Genomic DNA, 21,800 nt, shown 5'->3' on the forward strand with positions numbered 1-21,800 from the left:
GTAGCGCCCTCATTTGATATTTGAAACACGATCAGTTTGAGTCAGCGGTCCGTCCGTAAATCGCTCCGTCCGAGCAGCGCTCACACTACAGCAAACTCGTCTCATGCCTTCATCTCATATTCACACAGCTTTTACTTCGACATTTTGACGCCACAGCACAGAAGATTTTGTCTTATCTATATACTGTGACCAAACTATCATCGATCTAAACCCATCGAGTGCCGTTCTAAAGCTTTATTTTGGTATCATCAGTGACATGGCGGAGGTTCAACGCACATCGAGTGAAACGATAACCGAGACCGTTCAGACGGGGACACCGCCTCCACCCCAGCAGGTATCTATCTTAATACACCATCATCAATTACAAGAGGGCTTAACCGCAGCTCTAGTGATTAAATATTGATGAATTATAATCGTTTTATAGTTGCATATCGAATGAGGTGCTTCCTGTTGACTGGATACCAGCGTAAGGGATGTGTAGTAAACGACATGTACAACAGGGTGTTTTCAACATGTACATTTAGGGTGTGAATGTATTTGTCAGGTCATTATATATAAGTTTCGGTTATGTAATCAGTTACTGATCAGTGAAACCCTAGTTTATTATAATTTCTAGCTATTAGCAAAGTTACTTCTTAATACTGCTAAAGCCAATACTGCCATTATAAATAAAACTAAGAAAAATGCCAAAATGGTCTGATTTATGCCATTAACTTAAAAATCGTATATGTGCAAATGGTATATGATGTCATATACCAGTGGTGTTCAAACTGGGGCCCGGGGCCCCCTAGAAGCTCCTGGAGGCCCTCAGGGGGTCCCCGGGCCCCAGTTTGAACACCCCCAGATAGTTTTAGAGAATAACGCAAAGACAAAATTGTAAAAAAGGATTTATTATGTGTTTATCTCTTATTTTAATATTTTAATAATTTTATCATTGTTTTGTGTCTATATATGTATGTATGCATGTAAATGAGGAGTTCAGATGCAAAGCCCCCTAAGTGTGTCTGACATGTTTTCTTGTAAATGAGTATTTTTTTATCAGGCTCTTATGTTAAGGTTCAGTAATTTCACTTTAATGGCAATGCAAAGGTTGGTAGTCAGTAATTGAAATGCCTTATTTTCACAAATGTCACTTTAGTCATTTCATTGGTATTAAAGGGCTCATATTATATGATTTTATAAAAGATGTCAAATAAGCCTTTGGTGTCCCCAGAGTGCATATGTGAAGTTTTAGCTCAAAATTCCCCCCAGAAAATTTATCATAACATCGTTTTTGGGTGTGTCCTTTAACTCTTTCCCCGCCAGCGTTTTTAAAAAAAGTTGCCAGCCAGCACCAGCATTTTCATGATTTTTACAAAAGTTTAATGCCTTCCAGAAAATGTTCTTCTTTAAATATATAAACAAACAATATATCAAATGACCCTCTGATTTCAAAAAAAAAAAAAAATTAGTTCTCTCTTTATCGCCTCTCAAATATAGGTAGGTTTCTTCGAAAACACAAATTTTTGAGCAAAAAGCTGAGATAATTCCATTTTTGTGAAGGACTTTTCATAGAGATCAGATGCAGAGCAATCTTTAAAACATACACGGAGTTCTTTCTCTTTCACGTGAGACGCTACTTCCGGGTTGTATAAGTTGCGGAAGTGCGCCACCTGGTGGATAATAGCGGTATTGCGTAAAGCTGGAAATTCTCGTCATTGGCAGGGCCAGGGAGGAGTTTTTTCTTAATTGACGAGTTATCTGGTCAATGGCGGCGAAAGAGTTAAAATGCAAATGAGCTGATGAAATGCAAACACTGATCACCATGATGGTGGTTTGTTGAAATTTAAACTCAGTTGTACTGTCAATCTCTCTCTCTCTCTTTTTCTCTTTCTCTCTCTCTCTCTCTCTCTCTCTTTCTGCAGTGCTGAGGATGGATAGTGCAGATTAAGGGGCGGTGTTATTGAAATAAGACTTGCTTTCTACGTCACAAAACAGGCGAAATCTGATCTGTTTTTTCACATGCTTGCAGAGAATGGTTAACCAAAACTAAGTTACTGGGTTGATCTTTTTCATGTTTTCTAGGTTAATAGTAGCACTGGGGACCCAATTATAGCACTTAAACATGGAAAAAGTCAGATTTTTACGCTATGACCCAAATTTGACTGCCTTTGGTTGCACTATCCAACCATGGTACTGCCATTTATTGACAGCACAATCAATCAATGCGATTAGTGTTTGCATTTCATCACCTCATTTGCATTTTAAAGTTCAAATTTTTGCTCATACCTACAAAGTGACATTTGTGAAAATAATGCTGCGTTTACACTAGCCGTGGTGAATTTGATGTTAAGTCAATATGAAGACGCGTAGATGCGCATCTGGAGGTCTCGCGTGCGCGAAAGAGGCATGTCTAGTTTCCGCGAATTGAACGTCTGGCGCGGTGCGCGCGAATGGTGCTTTTTGTGCATTTTGCATGTCACGCGAATTTGCGTCTGACGCCGAGTTGAAAAATGTGAACTTTGGCCGATTTTTGCGCCACGTTAACCAATCAGCCTGGCCCGGAGTCACTCATTCAACATGGGGACACTTGAAATTGTCCAAGAGCAGTCACCCTGAGCTAAATGACACAATTTCTTATTTCTATAGAGACAGGAATTAAAAATGACCTCACTTGAAAGAGTGTCAGTGAGGACATTGGGCAACCTGGTAAGTTGTAAATACACATTTCACTTTTGAGTCACGTGACGTTTATCGGCCCGTGGCATTCCTGCTATTTTCCCCCTGTAGTAAGTTGACCAAATACAATCCGGTAACTCTCTCGATGAATGCACGATCAACATCCGCAATCTTGCAAACAGACAACCACATAGCACTTGCCCCTCCCACAAGTAATGCATTTCGCCTCTGATGCGCATCAAATGCTTGATTTTTGAGCGCTTCTACTTCGCTATAGACGCGCGAATGCATTCTAAATGTTCAAGCGGCGCGGTAGACGCGATTTTGATGCCTCAAATGCGCCTGGTGTAAACCCATTGTAAGACATTTCAATTACTGACTAATAACCTTTGCATTGCCATTGAAACACTCTCCTTTTCATTAGATTAATGTAGTTCTAAACGTAGGTTCTGGAGGAGTCTAAACATTCAAGCCTGTCAACAATCATCATCATGGGTGTATATAAGGCAGCCTTCAGGCCTCTGCGTCCAGCTGCAATTTTTTCCAGCATCCCTCCTCCTCCCCATCTCCTCCTTCACTCTCTCTTCCTTCCTCTTTGCAGTTCTGTTGCAGGGGGTTGAACTAGGGGCTCGAGTCCCAGCCTCATGTTCGCTCTCTCTGAAGGTTCAGAGCTTAGGTACAGAGCTCCCTTCGGGGACAGCAAGCCGAGTTCGTTTACCATTAATCATTAAGACCTGAATGCGCATGCGAACTAGTGAATGAGACTTTAGCCTGGATTTCACAGACGGGGTCACATAATCATTCTTTCATGTAATGGTACAAATAATGATTGTTTTTTGGTCCCATGTCAGGAGGGCAGAAGCCTGACCATCAAGCTCAGGAAAAGGAAGACGGAGAAGAAAGTCGAGTGGTCCAGTGACACAGTGGATAATGAACATCTGGGCAGGAGGTCTTCAAAGTGTGAGTGTGGATTGCTTTTGTTTTTACTGCAGGCTTTAACCATCTCATTAATGGCTGGTATGTGTATCAAGACCCAAGGTCGTCTTTAAGTATTAGATTTATTTCCCAGTGTATCTTGAATACCTGAGTAAATGTGGAGTACAGGCAGATCTGGGCCGTCTCGCTGTAAAAATAGCTGACCTTAAAAATGAGTTGCAGTTAATGTTTTTCACTATTTCACTTCAGGTTGCTGCGTTTATGAAAAGCCTCGACAGTTTGGCGAGTCGTCTTCAGAAAGTGAGGGAGACGATGAGGAAGGCTGTGGAAGTGCGCACTGCATTCTCGGACACGGGAGAAGAGGCCACGGACAGAATGAGGGAGGGGGGTCATCAGTCCCCCCCAGCTCAGGGGGAACAAACCCTCATTAATGATTTAAGGAAACAGGAGAGTGTGTTTGGAGGGTATTGGGCAACGTGGGCACTACATTCATAATCCTTCATCACCACTCGCACTTGGTTACGTTGCACCATCACTGGGTGTCAAAAGCTTTTAATACATGAAAGCTTATAGGTAATTTTAATGTGATTGGTTTTCTCTGCGGTCATTAATGTGATGACCAAAGCGAAGACTGCGTTTATTTGCGATCTATATACATTTGATTGTACATATCAGTTTTATTTCTTTTTGTAAAATCTGTATTTATTTAATAAGTCCACGAATAAGTGTTTCTTTTAAATACACATTTAATAAAGAAACATAACAGGTCTTGAGATGTAATAAAATTCAGATTTGAGGTCATATCTTTGATGCATTCTAAAACAAATTTGCTCAATCGGCCCACATGCAGTTTGAAAATGAATTTATATGAACTATAATTTGCTTTGTAGTGTCACATTTGTGCTTCACATCACTTGATCACTTGGGAACTTAAACATAACTATGTGTTGTGTGCTGTAGTGAATACTGACGATGGAAAAGATCATCAATCTTTAGATTTTTTTACAACGATGCATTAAATAACCAAACACATTTGAACTGATGCCTTTCAGACAATCAGACATCTGACATACAACTAAAAAATGACTCCGTATGTACATTATGTGTTGAACAATATCGCAAGTAAAGAGTGAACTGCAGTGTGTCGTGAAAAAAAGATATAGCAACGTACACACGACTGGTTTTGATGTATGCATCATTCACTTTCACTCCTTACACTAAATACAGGGAATACATGTGTCAGTGTTGGCATGTGTGTAAAGATCACCCTGTTAAAACATAAACTGTCTCATCTCATACTGGCTGTCATGCTGCTTTCATCCAGCAGAGTTATGTTGTCAGGAAGATGCATAGGCATAAGGTGTGCCATGTTTTATAAAAAGAAAATGCATGGCCGAGACCAAAAACACGAGTAACATGTCTGAGGTCAGTCACACTTTACAGTTCATAGGACTTTCACATCGGTCAATTATATTCTATCATTCATACACATCTGTCGACCCTTTACGGTGAACGCACCTGTATGTACATAGCAAAGGTCACAGAGAGGATTTAACATGAATAAACTGATGTAAAATTATGTTGTTTATATCTATTAAATGCGCAAACGATGGCAACCTGACTTTGTGTCTGTACTGATTTGATTCTAATCATGATTTCATTAAATGCATTAATAATAGATCTCATCAGCTTTGTCAAAAACATTTTAGACCACAAATGTGTGAAATGAGACGTAAATAAGCTGTATATGTTGGAGAATTGGTGTAGTGTTTAGTGCATGTCGATGTGGTGCTCAAATGGCCAATGCAGGTTCAAATCTGGTGTGTGAGTTTTAATTTTATTCCCCTTAAGTTCTTGTTATCTTTTATATGTCCTATACAGGTGAATAAATAAATAAAGTACATTTGTATGATATTGAATTTAAAAATCACTTTTGTGACCTATGGGGGAATTATGTTAAAGGGATAGTTTACCCAAAAATGAAAATTCTGTTATCATTCTCCACTCCAAACCTGTATTTTAAATGTCTTTGTTCTGCTGAACACAAATGGAAGAAATGTTAAAAAATGTGTGTAGCCAAGCAGATCACTTAATTCCATATATAGGAAAAAAAATAACACTATGAAAGGCAATGGTGCTCCAGATCTATTTGGTTACAAACATATTTCAAAAGATATTAAAAGTGGCCATGGCATGAAAATCGTACTTTTTCCATGTTTAAGTGCTAAAATTGTGTTCCCAGTGCTTCTATTAACGTATAAAATGTAAAAAAGATCAACCCAGTTTTGGTAAATCATTCTCAGCAAGCACGTGAAAAATTAGGTAATTGAAAAGGAGATCTTATTATAATAATACCACCCCTTAATCTGCACTATCCAACCACGGCACAGCCATTTAGTGCAGAGAGAGAGAGAGAAAATAATTCACAGCACCAGTGGTGTAGCGTCTGGGAATGCACATGCAAATGGGCCCGGGCCAATAGGGGGCCCGGGCCAATAGGGGGCCCGGCCCAGCTTTTAATTAAAAAAAAATTTTCAACGTAATTTTTATTTGTGGCAGCAATAAATATATTTTTGTATGCATATCATGTGTAGTGATTTCTTATTTCTCCGTCATTTCTTGTTGTTAACAGAACTGCGTGCCACAGTTAACAGTGCCAACAGGCAAGGTTGGAGGGGGGCTTTGGCTTAAGGGGGCCCGTAAAATTTTTTTTGCATATGGGCCCAGGACTCACTTGCTACGCCACTGCACAGCAAAATTGAGTTTCAATTGCAACAAACCACCTTGATCATTGCATTATAAAGGACACATGCAAAAATGGCACATTTTTGCTCACACCTACAAAGTGACAATTTTAATTTTATTTAATTTTATTAAAGCATATAAATTATCTAAATGGTATTTTGAGCTAAAACTTCACATACACACTCTGGGTACACCAAAGATTTATTAGACATCTAAAAAATGTTTTGGGTGAACTATCCCTTTAACAAGAAATGTGCTTATTTGTCATTAAAAAAGTGGTAATTCAAAAATTCTAGCCTTCCAAACCTGTATTTTAGATGTCTTTGTGCTTAGAAAAATGTGTGTAACCAAGCAGATCAGGGGCACCATTGAGTTCCATATATAAGAAAAAAAAATAACACTATGAAAGTCAATGGTGCCCCAGATTTATTTGGTTGCAAACGTATTTCAAAAAGCAAGTAAATTAATACAGGTTTGGTGGGTGAGTAAATTTTTTGGTTGAACTATCCCTTTAACAAGAAATGTGCTTGTCATAAAAAAATCTTTGAAAGAACTTTCCTAATATAATGAAATATCTTCACTCTAAAAAATATTGGTTTGTTTTTAACCCAGGGTGGGTAACTATTGGTCAGAACACATTTCTGGGTTAAAATGGCCCAAACAATGGGTTTGTTGTAACCCAACTGCTGTGTTGTTTCAACATGGTTGATTAACAATAACCCAGCAGTTGGGTTACAACAACCCATTGTTTGGGTCATTTTAACCCAGAAATGTGTTCTGTCCTATAGTTACCCAACTCTGGGTTAAAAACAACCCAACCTTTTAAGAGTGTTTGAAAGAACTTTCCTGATGTGAAATATTAATTAATGCTAATCTATAGCTCAGTGGTAGAGCATTGCATTAGCAACGCAAAATGTCAACTCAATCAACACGGATTTACAAGTTATTTCAACTTACTATTATTTATCTTGACTAGAGTTGAGTTGATATAACTACCGGTGAGTTGTTATAACTTATAAAATTAAGTTGACTTTTCTCAACTATCTTTTATAAGTTGTGACATCTCATCTCTGTTTACATGACTTGTAAATTTGAGTTGATTTGACAAAAATTTTTAAGGCAGCAAAGTTTTTTTTTACACTGCACATATACCGATAAAAATGTAAAACTTGTCATGCACTTTAATTCGCTTTGTATAAAAGCGTCTGCCAAATGCATAAATTAAATGTAAATTCAAGTATTAATTTTGCTATTTTTATTTAAGGGTGAGGCAGAGGTCACATGATTTGAACCTGCACTGTAAAGAATAATTTGTTGTTTCAACTAAAAAATATAAGTTACCTGATTACCTTAAAGTAAGAGTTGATTTGACTTAAAAGTATTAGTTGACTTAAAAAGTTATCATCAAATAATATTTTTTATTTGAAATGACTCAAAAAATTTAAGGCAACCGGGTAACTCTACTTTTTATGTTGAACCAACATTTTTCACAATGTGTGAAATTCACATCATGCACACGGTACATAATCCAGACACAATATATTTAATGTGAAAAAGGACATTTATTTTAGCTGTGAGGACTATTAAAGGCTCAGTGTACAGCACTTAAGAACTGTAGATGTAAGAAATGTGGATCTCTGTCCCTGCCCAAACATCAACACATTTCCTACACCTTTCCACATACAGCAGACATTTATATTCACAGCTGTGACCTGCACTTCAATAAACTCAAGACTTACAAAAGAAAAAGACATTTCAAGAATGTCTGCACAAATTCTTGCACTGTTTAAAATGTCTGTAAATAACAAACACATGTTAAGCTACATTTTAATGTTTAAATAAATCTATAAGCCGGTACCTTAAAGTAAACAGGCCAATTAAAAGAAAAGCCATTTAAGCATTTAATAACTTACAAACATTTCATTGCCCGAGAGTATCGTTGTGCTAATCATGCATAGCATTAGCAGTGAAACACGATCAGTAGAAGAAAGCTATCTTTGCAAGCAAGCTAGACATGTGCAACAAAGCATTATATATTTAGCTGTCAGTACACGCTTGTGCAAAATCACTTTACCCATAAATCTACATGAACTGGCCGATGTACCGGGTACTGTTAGGCACAACAGAAGCATTCATGATAGCAACATGAAAACTGAAATATAAATGAATGAGAACAATGAAGTTGAACTTGACAGGACATTAAAGACAAATGCATATAATTCAAATAATGACACACCTAGAAGTATAAGAATGGTATATTAAACAAACTATGTATGTACCCACTTTTAAAAACTAAGTTAAATGAGGATAAATTAAAGAAAAGGTTGCAGAGTAATGTAGTGGTCAATTATTTACTTGCTGTATATATAAGTGGTTTAAAAGTTTCAATTACAAAGTTGACTAATAAGTTATAATGAGCTATAATGGATCTGATCCATTAAACATATCAGGACATATGCTTCATACAGGAAATGAACAATCCAAAGATGATTTTTAAGGAAACTGTTAACCACAAATAAAGTGACTCATGCAGATGCACAGTACGTGAAGTCACCAGCTGTTAATCTCCATATAAAATAAAGCAATCTTTTTATAAAGCCGTTTTTTTTTTGTGTCAATACAATTCCCAAACAATCATTTCATCAATGCTGGTTCTTCATTTTTGTATATTTAGGTTCGACCAATGTGCATTGTGCAGGCCGTCTCCTGACTGCAGTTCATCATCATTTGCTGGTGAGCATTAAATTATTACATTTAATGTGGGGAAAATAAAATCTTCCATTAGTGGAGAAAAAGAGGTGCTGGTACATTAATGGCCTTCTTTAATCCCTCATTGGCTTTGTGGAGTGCTGAGGTCAGCTTTGGTCAGTCCTGTAATCAGTAACCTATGACTGAAAACAAAGAAATGATTAAAAACAGCCACCATATGCAATGCATTTTTATTATGCTTTTATTGCTTTTGTATAATACGACCCTGTCTGTGAATTCCAGACTAAAGGCGCCGTATTCGGACGATATGGGGATGTCTTTAAAAATATATTTGCATTCCTCCTTAACTATAAACTAGTGCATTCGGATGAAAATAAATTTGCGGTGGATGTGTGAGTTTGAAACACCTAGAGATGCACTGCACAGGTGGTTAATTCGAGGGGAAACCTTTGGAACTCTTTGATGAAGTCAATACGGAAGTGCCTAAAACTGCAATTCATCCACGGGCCTCTTGAGGCTGGCTCCAAAAGAGAGTCAATTCCCATAGACCCCCATGTTAAAATGCCCAAAGTAATAATATGTTTACAGGTTGGTTCAAAAAGTATTTTTGGTCGGTATAGCTAATTTTTCACTTTATAATAACTGTAAGGGGGGGGGGGGGGAATTTTTTGCAACTCATCCGTTAAAATAATATTAACCCTTAGGGGGTGTGCACTGAATGCCAGCTGTTTTTTTTCAGCTGAGCGCTTTGGTTGCTGTGATCCTTCTGTTTTGTGTAGCATTCGTTGTACGATGCGCCGGCTGGTTGTTGTGATATTTGTCCCACCCTCCTCCACTGTGATTAGACAGCCGTTTCAAAAAACAGCCGGTTCAAAAAAATTTAATATTTTTCAACTCACGGTTCTCAGCACTGAGCGCCGGCTTTCAGCACTGAAAAAAAAATGCTAGCTGCTGGCTTTTTTTTAAAAACGCTGAGCTTCTATTAGAAACATTTAAAAAACACACTGGCCGCGGGCATAAAACGTTTGGTGTGCACGCCCCCTTAAAGTTTTGTATAAATAAGGGTGTGGCCACTTGAGTGACAGGTGAACTGCCACTCCTGTCACTACCCTTGAGCTGGGCGGCGTGGTTTCAGCAACCAGCCACCTCAGGTTCACCCACGTCCCGCCTCTTTAACCATTCTCGGTTATCCTCAAGTGATAAGCGTTGACGCATGACCAAGAAGCAGGGTTCAGGTGAGAACAAAGATACATTGTGTTACCTTTTAAGATACATTGTTACAGTTCCCTTTCAAGGGAACTCGCCCTGTGTCACTGGGTGACACTTTGGGGACGCCTTCAGGTGCGTCTGAATGTGTAAATCAAATTCAACCAATGGTGAGGCTTAACGACAAAGACAGGGTGACGTGGGACCCAGGAAGTATATCGCTATCTGAAATATTGCCAAAGATGGCATTACAGGGATGCAGGAAGTATGGCAAGGGAGACGCAGCACTTCGTTCCCTTCTCAGGGAACAACAGTTACATACGTAATCCGAGACGTTTTCATGTGTCAAACACAAAAATGCAAAAAAGCATTTTGGTATGAATTAACATTGGCATACAGAAGATATAAACATTTAAAGCGAACACTTAAGCACGTGTGTTTAAAAAGTCTGGAATTTTTATCATATTATCCTACACTACACAGGGAATTATATGGATTTTTCCAGAAAACTTGCATAAAATAGATTCAAGCACTTTCAATGACCTGTATCTATGTATGTAGATTTTCAAAAACTTCCCAGGGCCTTGAATCCCCCCCCAGATTCACAAATTTTCAAGTATGTTAAGGACCTGTGGGAAACTTGAAGATGGTGACAGCAGGCTCCACCAAATATTGTCTTTAAAAAGCTCTTTATAAACCTATGGGTGACGTCACAGACACTACATCCATATTTTTTTAAGTCTATGTTTGTCAAAAAACAGTAGGCAAAACAGTGGGAATTTTTACACGGGTGGTCGGATAAAAACACAGACATTCTGGATTGGGACAGCAATAAAATTCCTGACTACCCTCTGTAGTATAGGGCTATAGTCGAGTTATGAGACCAGGGGCCTCATTTATAAAATGCTGCGTAAAAACCATCCTACATTTGATCTTACGATCATTTATCAAAAATACGTACGTGTGATTCATAAACTGAACGTACGCGCAAAAAACGCGCGTACCCTTTTCAAATCTATAAATCGCAAATGAACTTGAACTTGTGCGCAGCCGAGCAGTTTCAGATCTCCGCCTTTAAACGATGCCTAATTAATGTCACAGACATATAAAAGAGCACTTCTCAATGTTTAAACCAAATTTCGAGCAGCAAGATTGGCTTATATTTCCAAAAACCTGCAGCAATCAGACAAGCAAAAGTGCGTACGTCTGCTCAGACCCTGACGTGGCGCTAAGCACTTTTCCACGTCAAAGACAACTTTTAGAAATATGCACTTTGCCGTGGATTTTTGCGTACGCAAACTTTACGATCAAATCTGTGCGTACGCACGCTTTATAAATGAGGCCCCAGGTGCATTAAAGTTTGACTTCAAGTCATTTATTTGAATCTTTGCCATAACCTTACTTAGTCAGTAGTAATAAAGATATTAAAGTTATATTTTCACACAATGTTCTTAACATTATATAGGATGATTTTGTGTAGAAAACAGTAAATCACCAAAAATAAATAAATGACTATACCTGGCCTTTCACAGGCAGGGTCAAAATTGTTTATTTTATCATCATACCACCCATATAGAGATATAGCCCGCGACATGTAACCTAAGGTTAATTTTTTGTGCTTATGTTAGAAGACATTGACCAATCAGCATCTATTTATTTGATTTGCATAACATAAAAATACCTACCAAAAACACCTTGCCCAAACTCCTCATTTTAACTTCTTGGTTTCGACTATTTGCTCTGTGTCATTCTGCTCCAAAGTGTCTTCATTCTCCTCCTCAGCTTCATCATCACCTTTCCCATCATCCACCTCGTCCACAGGTTCACTCTGGCGTACGCTAACAGAGATGACCAGAGCTTGCACGATGCCATACATCAAAGCAAAATGTAGCAGATATTCCTGCACCACCCACAGCAGTCCAGCCATCCCAACGGATGCTACAAGAAACATGGCCATGCCATGAAGCCACAGTTTCAGGGCCCCCTGGACCCCCAGAACATCCAAAATGATCTTGGTCGGAGGGGACACGGTTGTCAGGAAGCCCACCACAAACAAGTCAAAGAGGTGGCGAAGGAAGTTAAAGCAAACCTCGTAGTGTTCTGGTTTAACTTCACCAGACCACGAGCGAGAGAAAAACTGGAATGCTGCTTGTCCCTGGGACACAGGCGTAGGGGATGGCGGAGGTGTCCCATAGTTCGACTCCCCATCGACTTCATCAGACTCCAACTTACTGGCACATTTTTGTTGCACGAGCGCAGTGGGCGTCGACCACCTAGGCCAAAAAATGTAGCTGGATGGACGCAACCACTTCCAATAGCTTGAAGAGCTTCGGGTCGGTCGTTTTTCGATCTCAACCTCGGGCTTGATCACCATCAACTCCTCGATTTCCAAAGGCTTGACATTTTCCACTGTATCCCAGAATTCCTCATTCAGTGTCTTTTGGTTTGCTGCTTTCTCACTCCTCCAAACCCAGGAAGTGAGACCCCATAAGCCCCACCTGCTTTTAGTCAGATTTTCAGTTGTTGGAGGGTTTTCTGGTTTGGTCTTACTGCCCCAGGTGGAGTACAGATTGGTTGGACTTACCCACCCCCAAACTCGACCTACAGCAGCTGTCATGCCTGTACTATTTCTTTGTATTGTGCTAAGAAGCTAAAACATTAAAGTATCAGTGTATAGGTTATGCTAATATAATTATTTACAGTTAGTAATTGTAGCATTACCTTTAATATACACATCAAGTACAAATTACGACTAAAATGCCATGTATGTATGGCACATATCGTGTACCACGTGTAACACTGCACCTATACTAAATATGAAAGTAGTTAAAGTTACATACAGCGTTATTTTTGTGTAAAGACACCTCAACAAACCTGTATCGAGGTGTGTTTGTCACTTTAAATTCAATTGAATCGAAACACACTATTGTAGTTGGGCACACCCGACCAAATCACTCAATGACAAAAAGCTATACAATTATCAATCGTTAATTAAAATGATTAAATACATTTATTTAGTCAGAAACGCAAATATTCACGCGGCGTGAATATGATTTTAAATAGTTTTATACATTAGCTTTAAAAGCATTTACCTCAGGCGAAACGGCTACGGTAAACATGCCTGAACAAGCTGTCGTTTAACTCAACAAGTTTACACGTTTAACAATCCTGCTCAAAACACTCTCCAATCACTATCAGACATACCTGCGATCGGTTTTAAAAGTCAATGAAAACTAAAATCTGATCCATCTACAAAGATCCTAGAAACATCACAGCCGCTGTTTCTGTCGGTTGAGTTTGCTTACCGATGCCAACTTCACATTCCTGTTCACCTCCACCCGGTAACAATAACCAGCAAATAAACCCTGTAAACAAACGAAGTGCTAGACAGGGTGATAATATCCAACAGTGTGTAATTCCGTGATATTTTACTGGAATGACAGAGTAAATTAAACGAAAACTGCTTTACTGTGCGCGAGCTTGTGTAGGATGACGCGTGATTACGTGGAGCGCAAAATTGCCATCGACTTTCCTTCATTTACGCTACAGGTTTGTGTAAATATTAAACAGTCATGTTGATATTGAATGCACGCGCGCCCAACATTTTTTTCTCCATTAAATGGGGGCTATTCGTAAACGTTTAGGTGTGTGAAAAGTGAAGTTAAAAACGATCACCTTCACATGACGTTGTGTTTGGGTAAGGTGTTTTCATAATAAAAGTCCTTTGCAGTAGAGTGGCACGTCTAAATTCATACGTGTGATTGTGAAACTGTTTGATGGGATATAAATTATAATTTTAGAACGAAGTTAATTTTTTTTTTGCAAAGTAAAATAAAGCATTTTCATGAAATATTTTTTAAACTTTAAATATTTTTACTTCCAGGCAGGAAATACATTAACTCCTAAACATGTACAGTTTTTACTTCCCTAAATGATGTAGTTTGTGATTTAAGAATGCACAATTAGCTGCAATGTTATTCATTACCACCAGAATGTTTTACAATATCCATAATCTCAAAGCATGTTAAATGAACACAATGGGTTTGCATGGCTCACCAAAAAGATATCTGGATCAAAACCCTTATGTTGTCCCTACATTGCAACAATCTTAAAATGAATAACAAGGTGTGTTGTAATAGGGTGTGACCAGAAAAATCAGTTACATGTTATGAATGACATGCTATGCATTTAAACAATTCAGCTGCAAGCATCAGACTCATTCAGCAACAAGAGAGATATTGGTTTGACTTTATTAACAAAAAATATTTATACATGACAAGATCAAAAAATATAACTTTTCATAACGTTAAATCTCAATGTTCAGACTTTGTTCTTAAAATTAAATGGTTGGACTAAAACAGTACACAATGTTATACAGTAGATTAACATTGCAGCATTTTGATCACCACACCTCCTCAGCCATGGCTTCAACTTCAGTCCTTATAAAAGGAAACAAAAACTTCATTAGATTCCAATATTTACATGAACAAAAAGAAAAATCACTGCCTTTGTGTTTCAGTGCGCCGCGAGAAAATGACTTCATCTGGGTTTCAGTGTTACAGAACATCGCAATCATCATAAACACAAATAATAAGCAAAGCAAGGCTTATCGAAGCAAAACTCACACAAGCCTTATTATTCACCCATGCATACGAGACAGGCATCCAGGCATCATTGGGTTAACCTCTCCATCTGTTAACCTGGAAAATAAGGCAGTTGTCAATGAAAAAAGCTTTGCTAAAATTACATGAATAGTTCCAGAAGATGTGCTCAGAGAAATGTAAAATGCATCACACATCAGAGACTCTAGTCTATTGAATCATCACTGCACACACCACCTAAAAAAAAAATGTCCTCACTAACAAGTACAAACCTGTAGATGGATGCTCAAAACATCTTCCTAGTGACTTCAAATCCTCACTTGAAATCTTTGAAGAGAATGTCCATTTTTGAAAGCTAAAAAGGAACAGGAATTAAACAAAGTTTAACAAAATGAAAGCTTGCTAATGAACCATATACACAAGCTTAACCAGAAGATGTGCTCAGAGAAATGTGTAAAACATCATGATGTCATCAGAGACTCTAGTCTATGGAATCATCACTGCACACCCCCTAAAATAAAAATGTCCCCACTAACAAGAAATAGCACAAACCTGTAGGAGGATGCTCCTATAGTGACTTCAAATCCCCACTTGCAGAATATCTGTTAAAAGTTAAAAGGAACAGGAAACATCATAAACAAAAAGTTTAACAAAATAAAAACATGCTGACGAACATATACACAAACCTAAAAGATGTGCTCAGAAAAATGTAAAGTGCATCATGACGTCATCAGCGACTCTAGTCTATTGAATCATCACTGCACAGCCCCTATAAATGTCACACTACTAACAAGAAAATAACTCAAACCTGTGGAAGGATGCGCGAGACATTTTCTTCCTACAATGACTTCAAATCCACACTTGAAATCCTTGAAAAAAAAAAAAAAAGAGTTCATGAGAGCTTAGTATGTGTGACTCTTTTGTTTCATGTAACTTGCGCAAGATTCAGTTGCTTACCCATTGGCTGTCAACTGTTGGCATCAGATACCTTGCAACTGCTGCGGATCCCATGCAGCCTGTTAAAAATGCATTTCAAAATTTAGGGACATCCAAGCTGGTACTACCAAATCACAAATTACACTGTATGCGTTCAGTGCACTATAAAGTCCTTCATTGGTAAATCAGAGACTCTAGTCTAAGGAATCATCATTACATGCAGTAAGTTAAAAATAATTAAATCCATTCGAACTCACACTTACAGATAAATCATTCCCGCCTAGACACATTTTTAGAAGCATGGTTTCCTAACACACAAAATAAGCACAAAGATTAATCATTTGTCATAATCCTGAAAGCATGCTGATTTACGGATTAAACTGACCACGAGGTCATAAACGCTAAATAAAAAACTGATTTATAGTTTAATCTTGGCCTTACAACATATCATACCTTTAAATGTACATTTATGTAGCAATGTACTGGTTTTTGCATTTTATATAAAATATAATCACGCAAATATCTGCTTACCGTCTACTCAAACGCCGCAGCATGACGATAAAGGCCACAGTACGCGCAGGCGAGCATATTTAAACGGGTCCTAAAACTGCAGACAGGGTAGCGAAAAATCTGCCTGAATAAAAAAAATATATAAAATAGCCAGACATACACAAAACAGAAATAGAAAGTTTGTAAATTCACATCTGCAATTGATATTCGCAAAGCTTAAAATTTTTAAGTTATTAAGCTATACTTTGTTGGTGGAACAGTTCTGTGTACATAACACAATTTCCCCTTTTCATATGGTTTAAAATATAATTTGTTAAAAAAAGAAGCCATGCAAATTTATGTCTGTAAATTTGCCTGGCTTCTTTTATTTTTAACAAATTATATTTGCGTAGTAAACAGTTCGACTTGTTCGACTTTAATGTTGTGGCGCAAGAACGACATGCAGATAATATCCAAATACCGCGAGAGCGATTCGAGAAATCATACGCAGGACTCTGCTGTCGAATTGCTCTCGCGCTACTGTGATGTCACCCTGCTGCATGTTCTTGCAGCATGAAGTCGAACATGCCCAGCACGTTTGGTTGCTATGCACTACACAGTTGTTAGTCGTTGCCAAGAGGAAACGGAAATAAGACAGCACATTTCTGCTGCAGTAAATTAAAGTCTTAATCGTGTAACTTTATTTGTATTTACCTGCAGTCTTATTAGCAGATAATGTGATACATTTATCGATATTTGGTCTCTGCATTTTTGTGCTTTTCTTGAATGTTGCAGGCGTGTGTGTCTTGATAGCAATACGGCTGTGGATGGCCAACGCACTGAGCGCAGCGCTCATCCCGCACAAGAAGGGAGTGACACAGACACAATGGTGTGAGGACAGGGGGAAGCATTGATAACACCGCTATAAATCCATGCCTTTGTTAAAGCAGCACTGATGTGGGACTTCCGTTTACAGTGCACGCCAGTGATAATCTGTGCTCAATGTTATTTATGTATATGAAATATTAGCAGTGTATTGTCTTTATTGGATTAAGAGCTATTCTGTTTGTCCTTACAATGGATTTCCCTTTCGACTTGAATGCGCTTTTTCCCGAGAGAGTTTCGGTGCTGGATAACAACTTGACTGTTGGTCGAAAAGCTAATGGGAGGTAATGTATATTTTCATGTTAGTTGTGAAAATTGGGTGTAATAATAATATACAAGGTTTGAACACCCTTAATGCTTTTTGGACATCTCCTTTGGCAGTCTTGCAGTGGTTGGCACATCATTATGTGAAAACAGCTACCAGTGGCTGTTTGAGATGTTTTATTGCTATTGTTAAATGCTAGATTCCCCCAGGCCATATTTGTCTTTATCCGGTAATGATAAGCAGCATGACGTCAGACGATGCAAATTCGGCCCTGAGTTAAGATCTCAGGATCAAATCTCAGCAGGACTGCCATTAACTATACTGTCATAAAACAATGATAGATAGATAGATAGATAGATAGATAGATAGATAGATAGATAGATAGATAGATAGATAGATAGATAGATAGATAGATAGATAGATAGATAGATAGATCACGTGATCACGTGGCAAATTGTGATGCATTAGTAGCCATGAATCAATACTGTACAGTACACCATGCATTACAGTAAAACACAGTTCACACAGAAGCACAGTACAAAAACGCAAATATATGGATTTCACAGATATAAAAATTAAGACAAAACAGTACCAATAATAAAGAAATACATAGTAATAAAAAAATCAGTAGGCAATACATAGCACAATTCATACACAAAGGTAATTTAACATAGGAATAAAGGTATACAAATAATAAAAATAACAAATATTTCAAATCAATTAAAAACAAAAAACATTAAGAATTTAAATTAAAGAATTCAAAGTCCAAGGGGAGGGAAGCTAGCTAAGAGTGAGGTGATGGGGTGGAGGAGGGATGCTGCAAAAACTGTCATGGGACAAAGGTGAGGGCACCTCTTCGCACTGATTGGTTGGATCACATGACCATGCTCCACCCAAACTTAGTTAAATAAGCTTCATATAGTATATAATATATACACTACCGGTCAAAAGCTCTGGGGCAGTCACCCATTTTTTATTTATATATTTTTCTACATTACAGAATAATAATAAACTCGTCCAAACTATGGCATAACACAAATGCAACTGTGGGAATTATGTTCGGGACTAAAAGCATCCAAAATAAATCAAAACTGTTATATTTTATCATCTGAATTGCAGTCACCCTTTGCCTAGAAATTGCAATTTTCTCAAAAGGCTTGTTGAAGTTGGATGAATTTGAAAGAATATCGAAGGAATTCACATTTAATCTGGGCTCTTATTGGATTGTTTTCCTTAGATATTAATATATATATTAATATATATAAATAATATATTTTGAAATAAAATTGTAGTTTTTTTTATAACATAATTTAATCTGTTTGGCACAGGTATATCTTTGTCTACAAAAGTAATTTCAAGCATTTAAACATCCTAAGACCTGAATGTCCACATATGTGGACATCACATTTTTTTTTTTTTATATTTGACCCATCATACTTAATTCTGTGTAACTAGAACCTGTTGTACACAGACGTTGACAAATACACTGCTTCATGTTCTTAGAAAAATATTTGGTTACTATATATTTGTTCTTCCTAACCCCAAATAGCTGGTAGAAATCTGAAAAAAGACAACCCAAAACTCAGGTCTTAGGAGGTTAAAGGGGCCATGGCATAAAAATCTGACTTTTTACATGTTGTAGTGCTATTATTGGGTTAGTGCTTGTATCAACCTAGAAAATGTGAAAAAGATCAACCCAGTAACTAAGTTTTGGTAAACCATTCTTTGCAAGCACATGAAAAATTAGCTCATTAAAATGTGGCTCCCCTTATGATGTCATAAAGAGATCTTATTTAAATAATACCGCCCCTTAATCTGCATTATCCAACCACGGCACTGGCGTTTAGTGCAGAAACAAAGACAAAATAATTCACAGCACAATTGAGTTTCAATTGCATCAAACCACCATCATTGCGAACAGTGTTTGAATTTCATCAGCTCATTTGCATTTTAATTGACACACCCAAAAACACCACATTTTTGCACACACCTACAAAGTGTCAATTTTAACATGTTATAATAAATTATTTATATGGTATTTTTAACTAAAACTTTACATATGTACTCTGGGGACACCAAATATATATTTTATATCTTAAAAAAGTCTTGTGAAATGGCCCCTTTAAAAGTTTTTTAAGATCATAGTTAACATTTCAGTCAAGTGTTTCAAAACATTTGACCGGTAGTGTATATATTAGCAATTTTGTTTTATTTTTTCATCATTGAATTATGTCAAAATGTTATTATTATTTCAGTCACCATGCACTTTAGATTTAGCATCAGCTTTTAAAAGACATCAGATTTCTAACATTTTGGAAAAAACTTAATGAATGTAATATCCATTATTGCTATTTAAAATCATATGAGTTGGTTAAACACTACCTCATTCTATGACATTCCTAACATTTTTATTTTCTAGACCGGATCTTCAGCTTCAGATTACCACAGTTATAGATGAGCTGGGTAAAGCCTCTGCTAAGGTGATAACAATAGCGTTCTCATATTTGATCTATTGCGTTTATATGCAGTATGTCAAAACCTGTCATTTCCAGTTTCTCATGATGTTTCTCTGTTTATCCGCAGGCACAACAGCTGCCTGTTCCCATAACCAGTGCTGCAAAACTCCAGGCCAACAGACACTATCTCTACCTCCTTAAAGACGGGGAACAAAATGGGTACTATATATATAATGCTCTATTAAAACGTCAATACAAATGAACTCTCTCATCCTATTTCCATTACGTACAAACCGATTGACTTCTACCCCTCTTTCTGTCTTTCATTTATACAGTGGGAGGGGTGTTGTAGTTGGATTCCTTAAGGTTGGCTGCAAGAAACTCTTTTTACTTGTAAGTGTTCCCATATTTCATCTAGCCTGGGGCTTGATTCAGTATGACACACACACTGTAAAGTAGTAAACACATCTGCTATATGTTGTAATTATCTGTAGGACCAGCGGGGGGCGCATGTGGAGACCGAGCCTTTATGTGTGCTGGATTTCTATATCGCTAAGACTCTTCAGAGACATGGATATGGGCTTGAGATCTTTGACTTCATGCTGAAAGTGAGTGCCTGTCAGCAGCTGTTTAAGATATACGAGCTGATTGTTTACACTAAGGGATAGTTCACACCAAAATGTAAATTCTGTAATTTACGATTCATCGTGTTCTTGAACGGGATTATTTGTTTCCTGGAAAGCAAAAAAAAAAGAGGTGTTTTGAATGTTGCTCTTCTATGTATAATGAAAGCATATTTATAACCTGATTTACAAGCTCATGTGCATGTTTACTTGCAAACTGCCGTGTTTTTACATATTTATTTGCCTTCATCATATTTTCCCATGGAGCAGCACAAACGGGTGGAGCCTGATCAATTGGCGTATGATCGACCTTCTCCAAAGTTAATGTCGTTTCTAGAAAAACACTATGATCTGAAAAACAGTGTGCCTCAGGTATGAACCACTTCTGTTTGTTACTTTATTAAATCCTAAGAGATAAACAGATTTTTTTCAACAATAAGTCCACACATAAAGCCACACTAACATCACAAGCAGACAGAACATACAGTTTTTATGTTTAATATAGAGTTATGCAGAATTTGGGGCCAGTAGGATTTTAGTGTGGGCGGAGCTATCTAATACAATCACACTGATACAAACAAGTAACCACACGAACAGTGAAATGTCACTTCGTCATGGAATTTCTGAAATATCATGGAATTTTAAAGGGTCTATTCCAGACATCAGGGAAATTTATATTTAGTCATGGAATGTCATGGAATTTTAGTTTCCATTCATCAAAATGTAATTTTTCTATACCATATTTTTTCATCGTTGTTTCACACACTTTGTGTATTGTTATAGAGTGCCACAGGAATGGCGTATTTTTATAGGCCACCTGGAAGTTTGCAGGACACTGATTCTTAAAAATAAAGGTTTTAACAGCAATTCCATAAAACACATGTGGAAAAAGAAGGACCGCTGCACATTTGAATCCAGCTTGCGCAATGATACAAGTTTTTTTGTTTTGGCCTGCTTCCATCCCGTTAATGTCAGGTTACGAATTTGTATTAGCCAACTAATTTTTCGACTCTTAAGAAAAACATACGATTTAATGTTATATTAATATTTCATTATGGCTTATTCAATCTTGAACGTGTAGAAAAGAAAATACGTTTTTACGTGAAGTCTTAAAGTTAACTTGAACACAGTAATATATAAAACGATAAAACCATATTAGCAACTGTCCATTTAAAGACACTTTAAATCCTTAAAAAGTCACGAGTTAGGTATTACTGGTGTGTTTTATGTCATAGAACAAAACGTGGAATTATCCCAGATCTTGATTTTAAGCAAAACCCCCTTAAAAAAA

General features: G+C 37.4%; 3 protein-coding genes, 1 long non-coding RNA gene and 4 other non-coding genes across 18 annotated transcripts in view; 2 read left to right on the forward strand and 6 right to left on the reverse strand.

Moving 5' to 3' along the window:
• Nucleotides 1–66: 66 nt before the first annotated feature.
• Nucleotides 67–5,215, forward strand: ppp1r11 (protein phosphatase 1, regulatory (inhibitor) subunit 11). The gene is made up of 3 exons (XM_065294498.2): nt 67–334; nt 3,510–3,618; nt 3,844–5,215. Exons 1-3 carry the CDS (start codon nt 257–259, stop codon nt 4,023–4,025), a joined length of 369 nt encoding a protein of 122 aa, XP_065150570.1. The 5' UTR covers nt 67–256; the 3' UTR covers nt 4,026–5,215.
• A 2,666-nt stretch (nt 5,216–7,881) lies between these two features.
• Nucleotides 7,882–13,929, reverse strand: c19h6orf47 (chromosome 19 C6orf47 homolog). Its single transcript, XM_065294329.2, has 2 exons — nt 11,940–13,929; nt 7,882–9,230 (listed from the first exon to the last, which is right to left on the reverse strand). Exon 1 carries the CDS (start codon nt 12,869–12,871, stop codon nt 11,963–11,965), a length of 909 nt encoding a protein of 302 aa, XP_065150401.1. The 5' UTR covers nt 12,872–13,929; the 3' UTR covers nt 7,882–9,230; nt 11,940–11,962.
• Nucleotides 13,930–14,506: 577 nt separating this feature from the next.
• On the reverse strand, nt 14,507–16,360 carry LOC135783977 (uncharacterized). Of its 3 annotated transcripts, none has more exons than XR_010545959.2 (8): nt 16,323–16,360; nt 16,055–16,099; nt 15,813–15,871; nt 15,664–15,724; nt 15,408–15,457; nt 15,128–15,210; nt 14,880–14,954; nt 14,507–14,693 (listed from the first exon to the last, which is right to left on the reverse strand). It is a non-coding gene; the product is annotated as an uncharacterized lncRNA (long non-coding RNA). The 3 variants fall into 3 exon arrangements; XR_010545961.1 differs by having other exon boundaries at nt 16,049–16,099; XR_010545962.1 differs by lacking the exon at nt 16,055–16,099 and having other exon boundaries at nt 16,323–16,359.
• On the reverse strand, nt 15,022–15,084 carry LOC135786082 (small nucleolar RNA SNORD52). Its single transcript, XR_010546829.1, has one exon. It is a non-coding gene; the product is annotated as a small nucleolar RNA SNORD52 (small nucleolar RNA).
• Nucleotides 15,294–15,360, reverse strand: LOC135786070 (small nucleolar RNA SNORD52). The gene has a single exon (XR_010546821.1). It is a non-coding gene; the product is annotated as a small nucleolar RNA SNORD52 (small nucleolar RNA).
• LOC135786080 (small nucleolar RNA SNORD52) lies at nt 15,552–15,618 on the reverse strand. Its single transcript, XR_010546827.1, has one exon. It is a non-coding gene; the product is annotated as a small nucleolar RNA SNORD52 (small nucleolar RNA).
• LOC135786074 (small nucleolar RNA SNORD52) lies at nt 15,943–16,009 on the reverse strand. Its single transcript, XR_010546826.1, has one exon. It is a non-coding gene; the product is annotated as a small nucleolar RNA SNORD52 (small nucleolar RNA).
• Nucleotides 16,361–16,908: 548 nt separating the features above from the next.
• atat1 (alpha tubulin acetyltransferase 1) overlaps nt 16,909–21,800 on the forward strand; it is a 17,842-nt gene continuing 12,950 nt past the window's right edge. For all 9 annotated transcript variants that reach the window (XR_010545626.1, XM_065294109.1, XM_065294060.1 and 6 more), the window contains exons 1-6: nt 16,909–17,449; nt 19,850–19,910; nt 20,014–20,105; nt 20,222–20,279; nt 20,381–20,494; nt 20,780–20,881. Coding sequence is in view for 8 of the 9 variants with exons in the window: in XM_065294109.1 (XP_065150181.1) it covers nt 17,358–17,449; nt 19,850–19,910; nt 20,014–20,105; nt 20,222–20,279; nt 20,381–20,494; nt 20,780–20,881 (519 nt within the window). In the remaining variant the exon portion in view is untranslated. The remainder of the gene's footprint in view (nt 17,450–19,849; nt 19,911–20,013; nt 20,106–20,221; nt 20,280–20,380; nt 20,495–20,779; nt 20,882–21,800) is intronic.

Source organism: Paramisgurnus dabryanus, chromosome 19 (genome assembly GCF_030506205.2).
Source record: "Paramisgurnus dabryanus chromosome 19, PD_genome_1.1, whole genome shotgun sequence".
In the NCBI taxonomy this organism is placed as follows: domain Eukaryota; kingdom Metazoa; phylum Chordata; class Actinopteri; order Cypriniformes; family Cobitidae; genus Paramisgurnus; species Paramisgurnus dabryanus.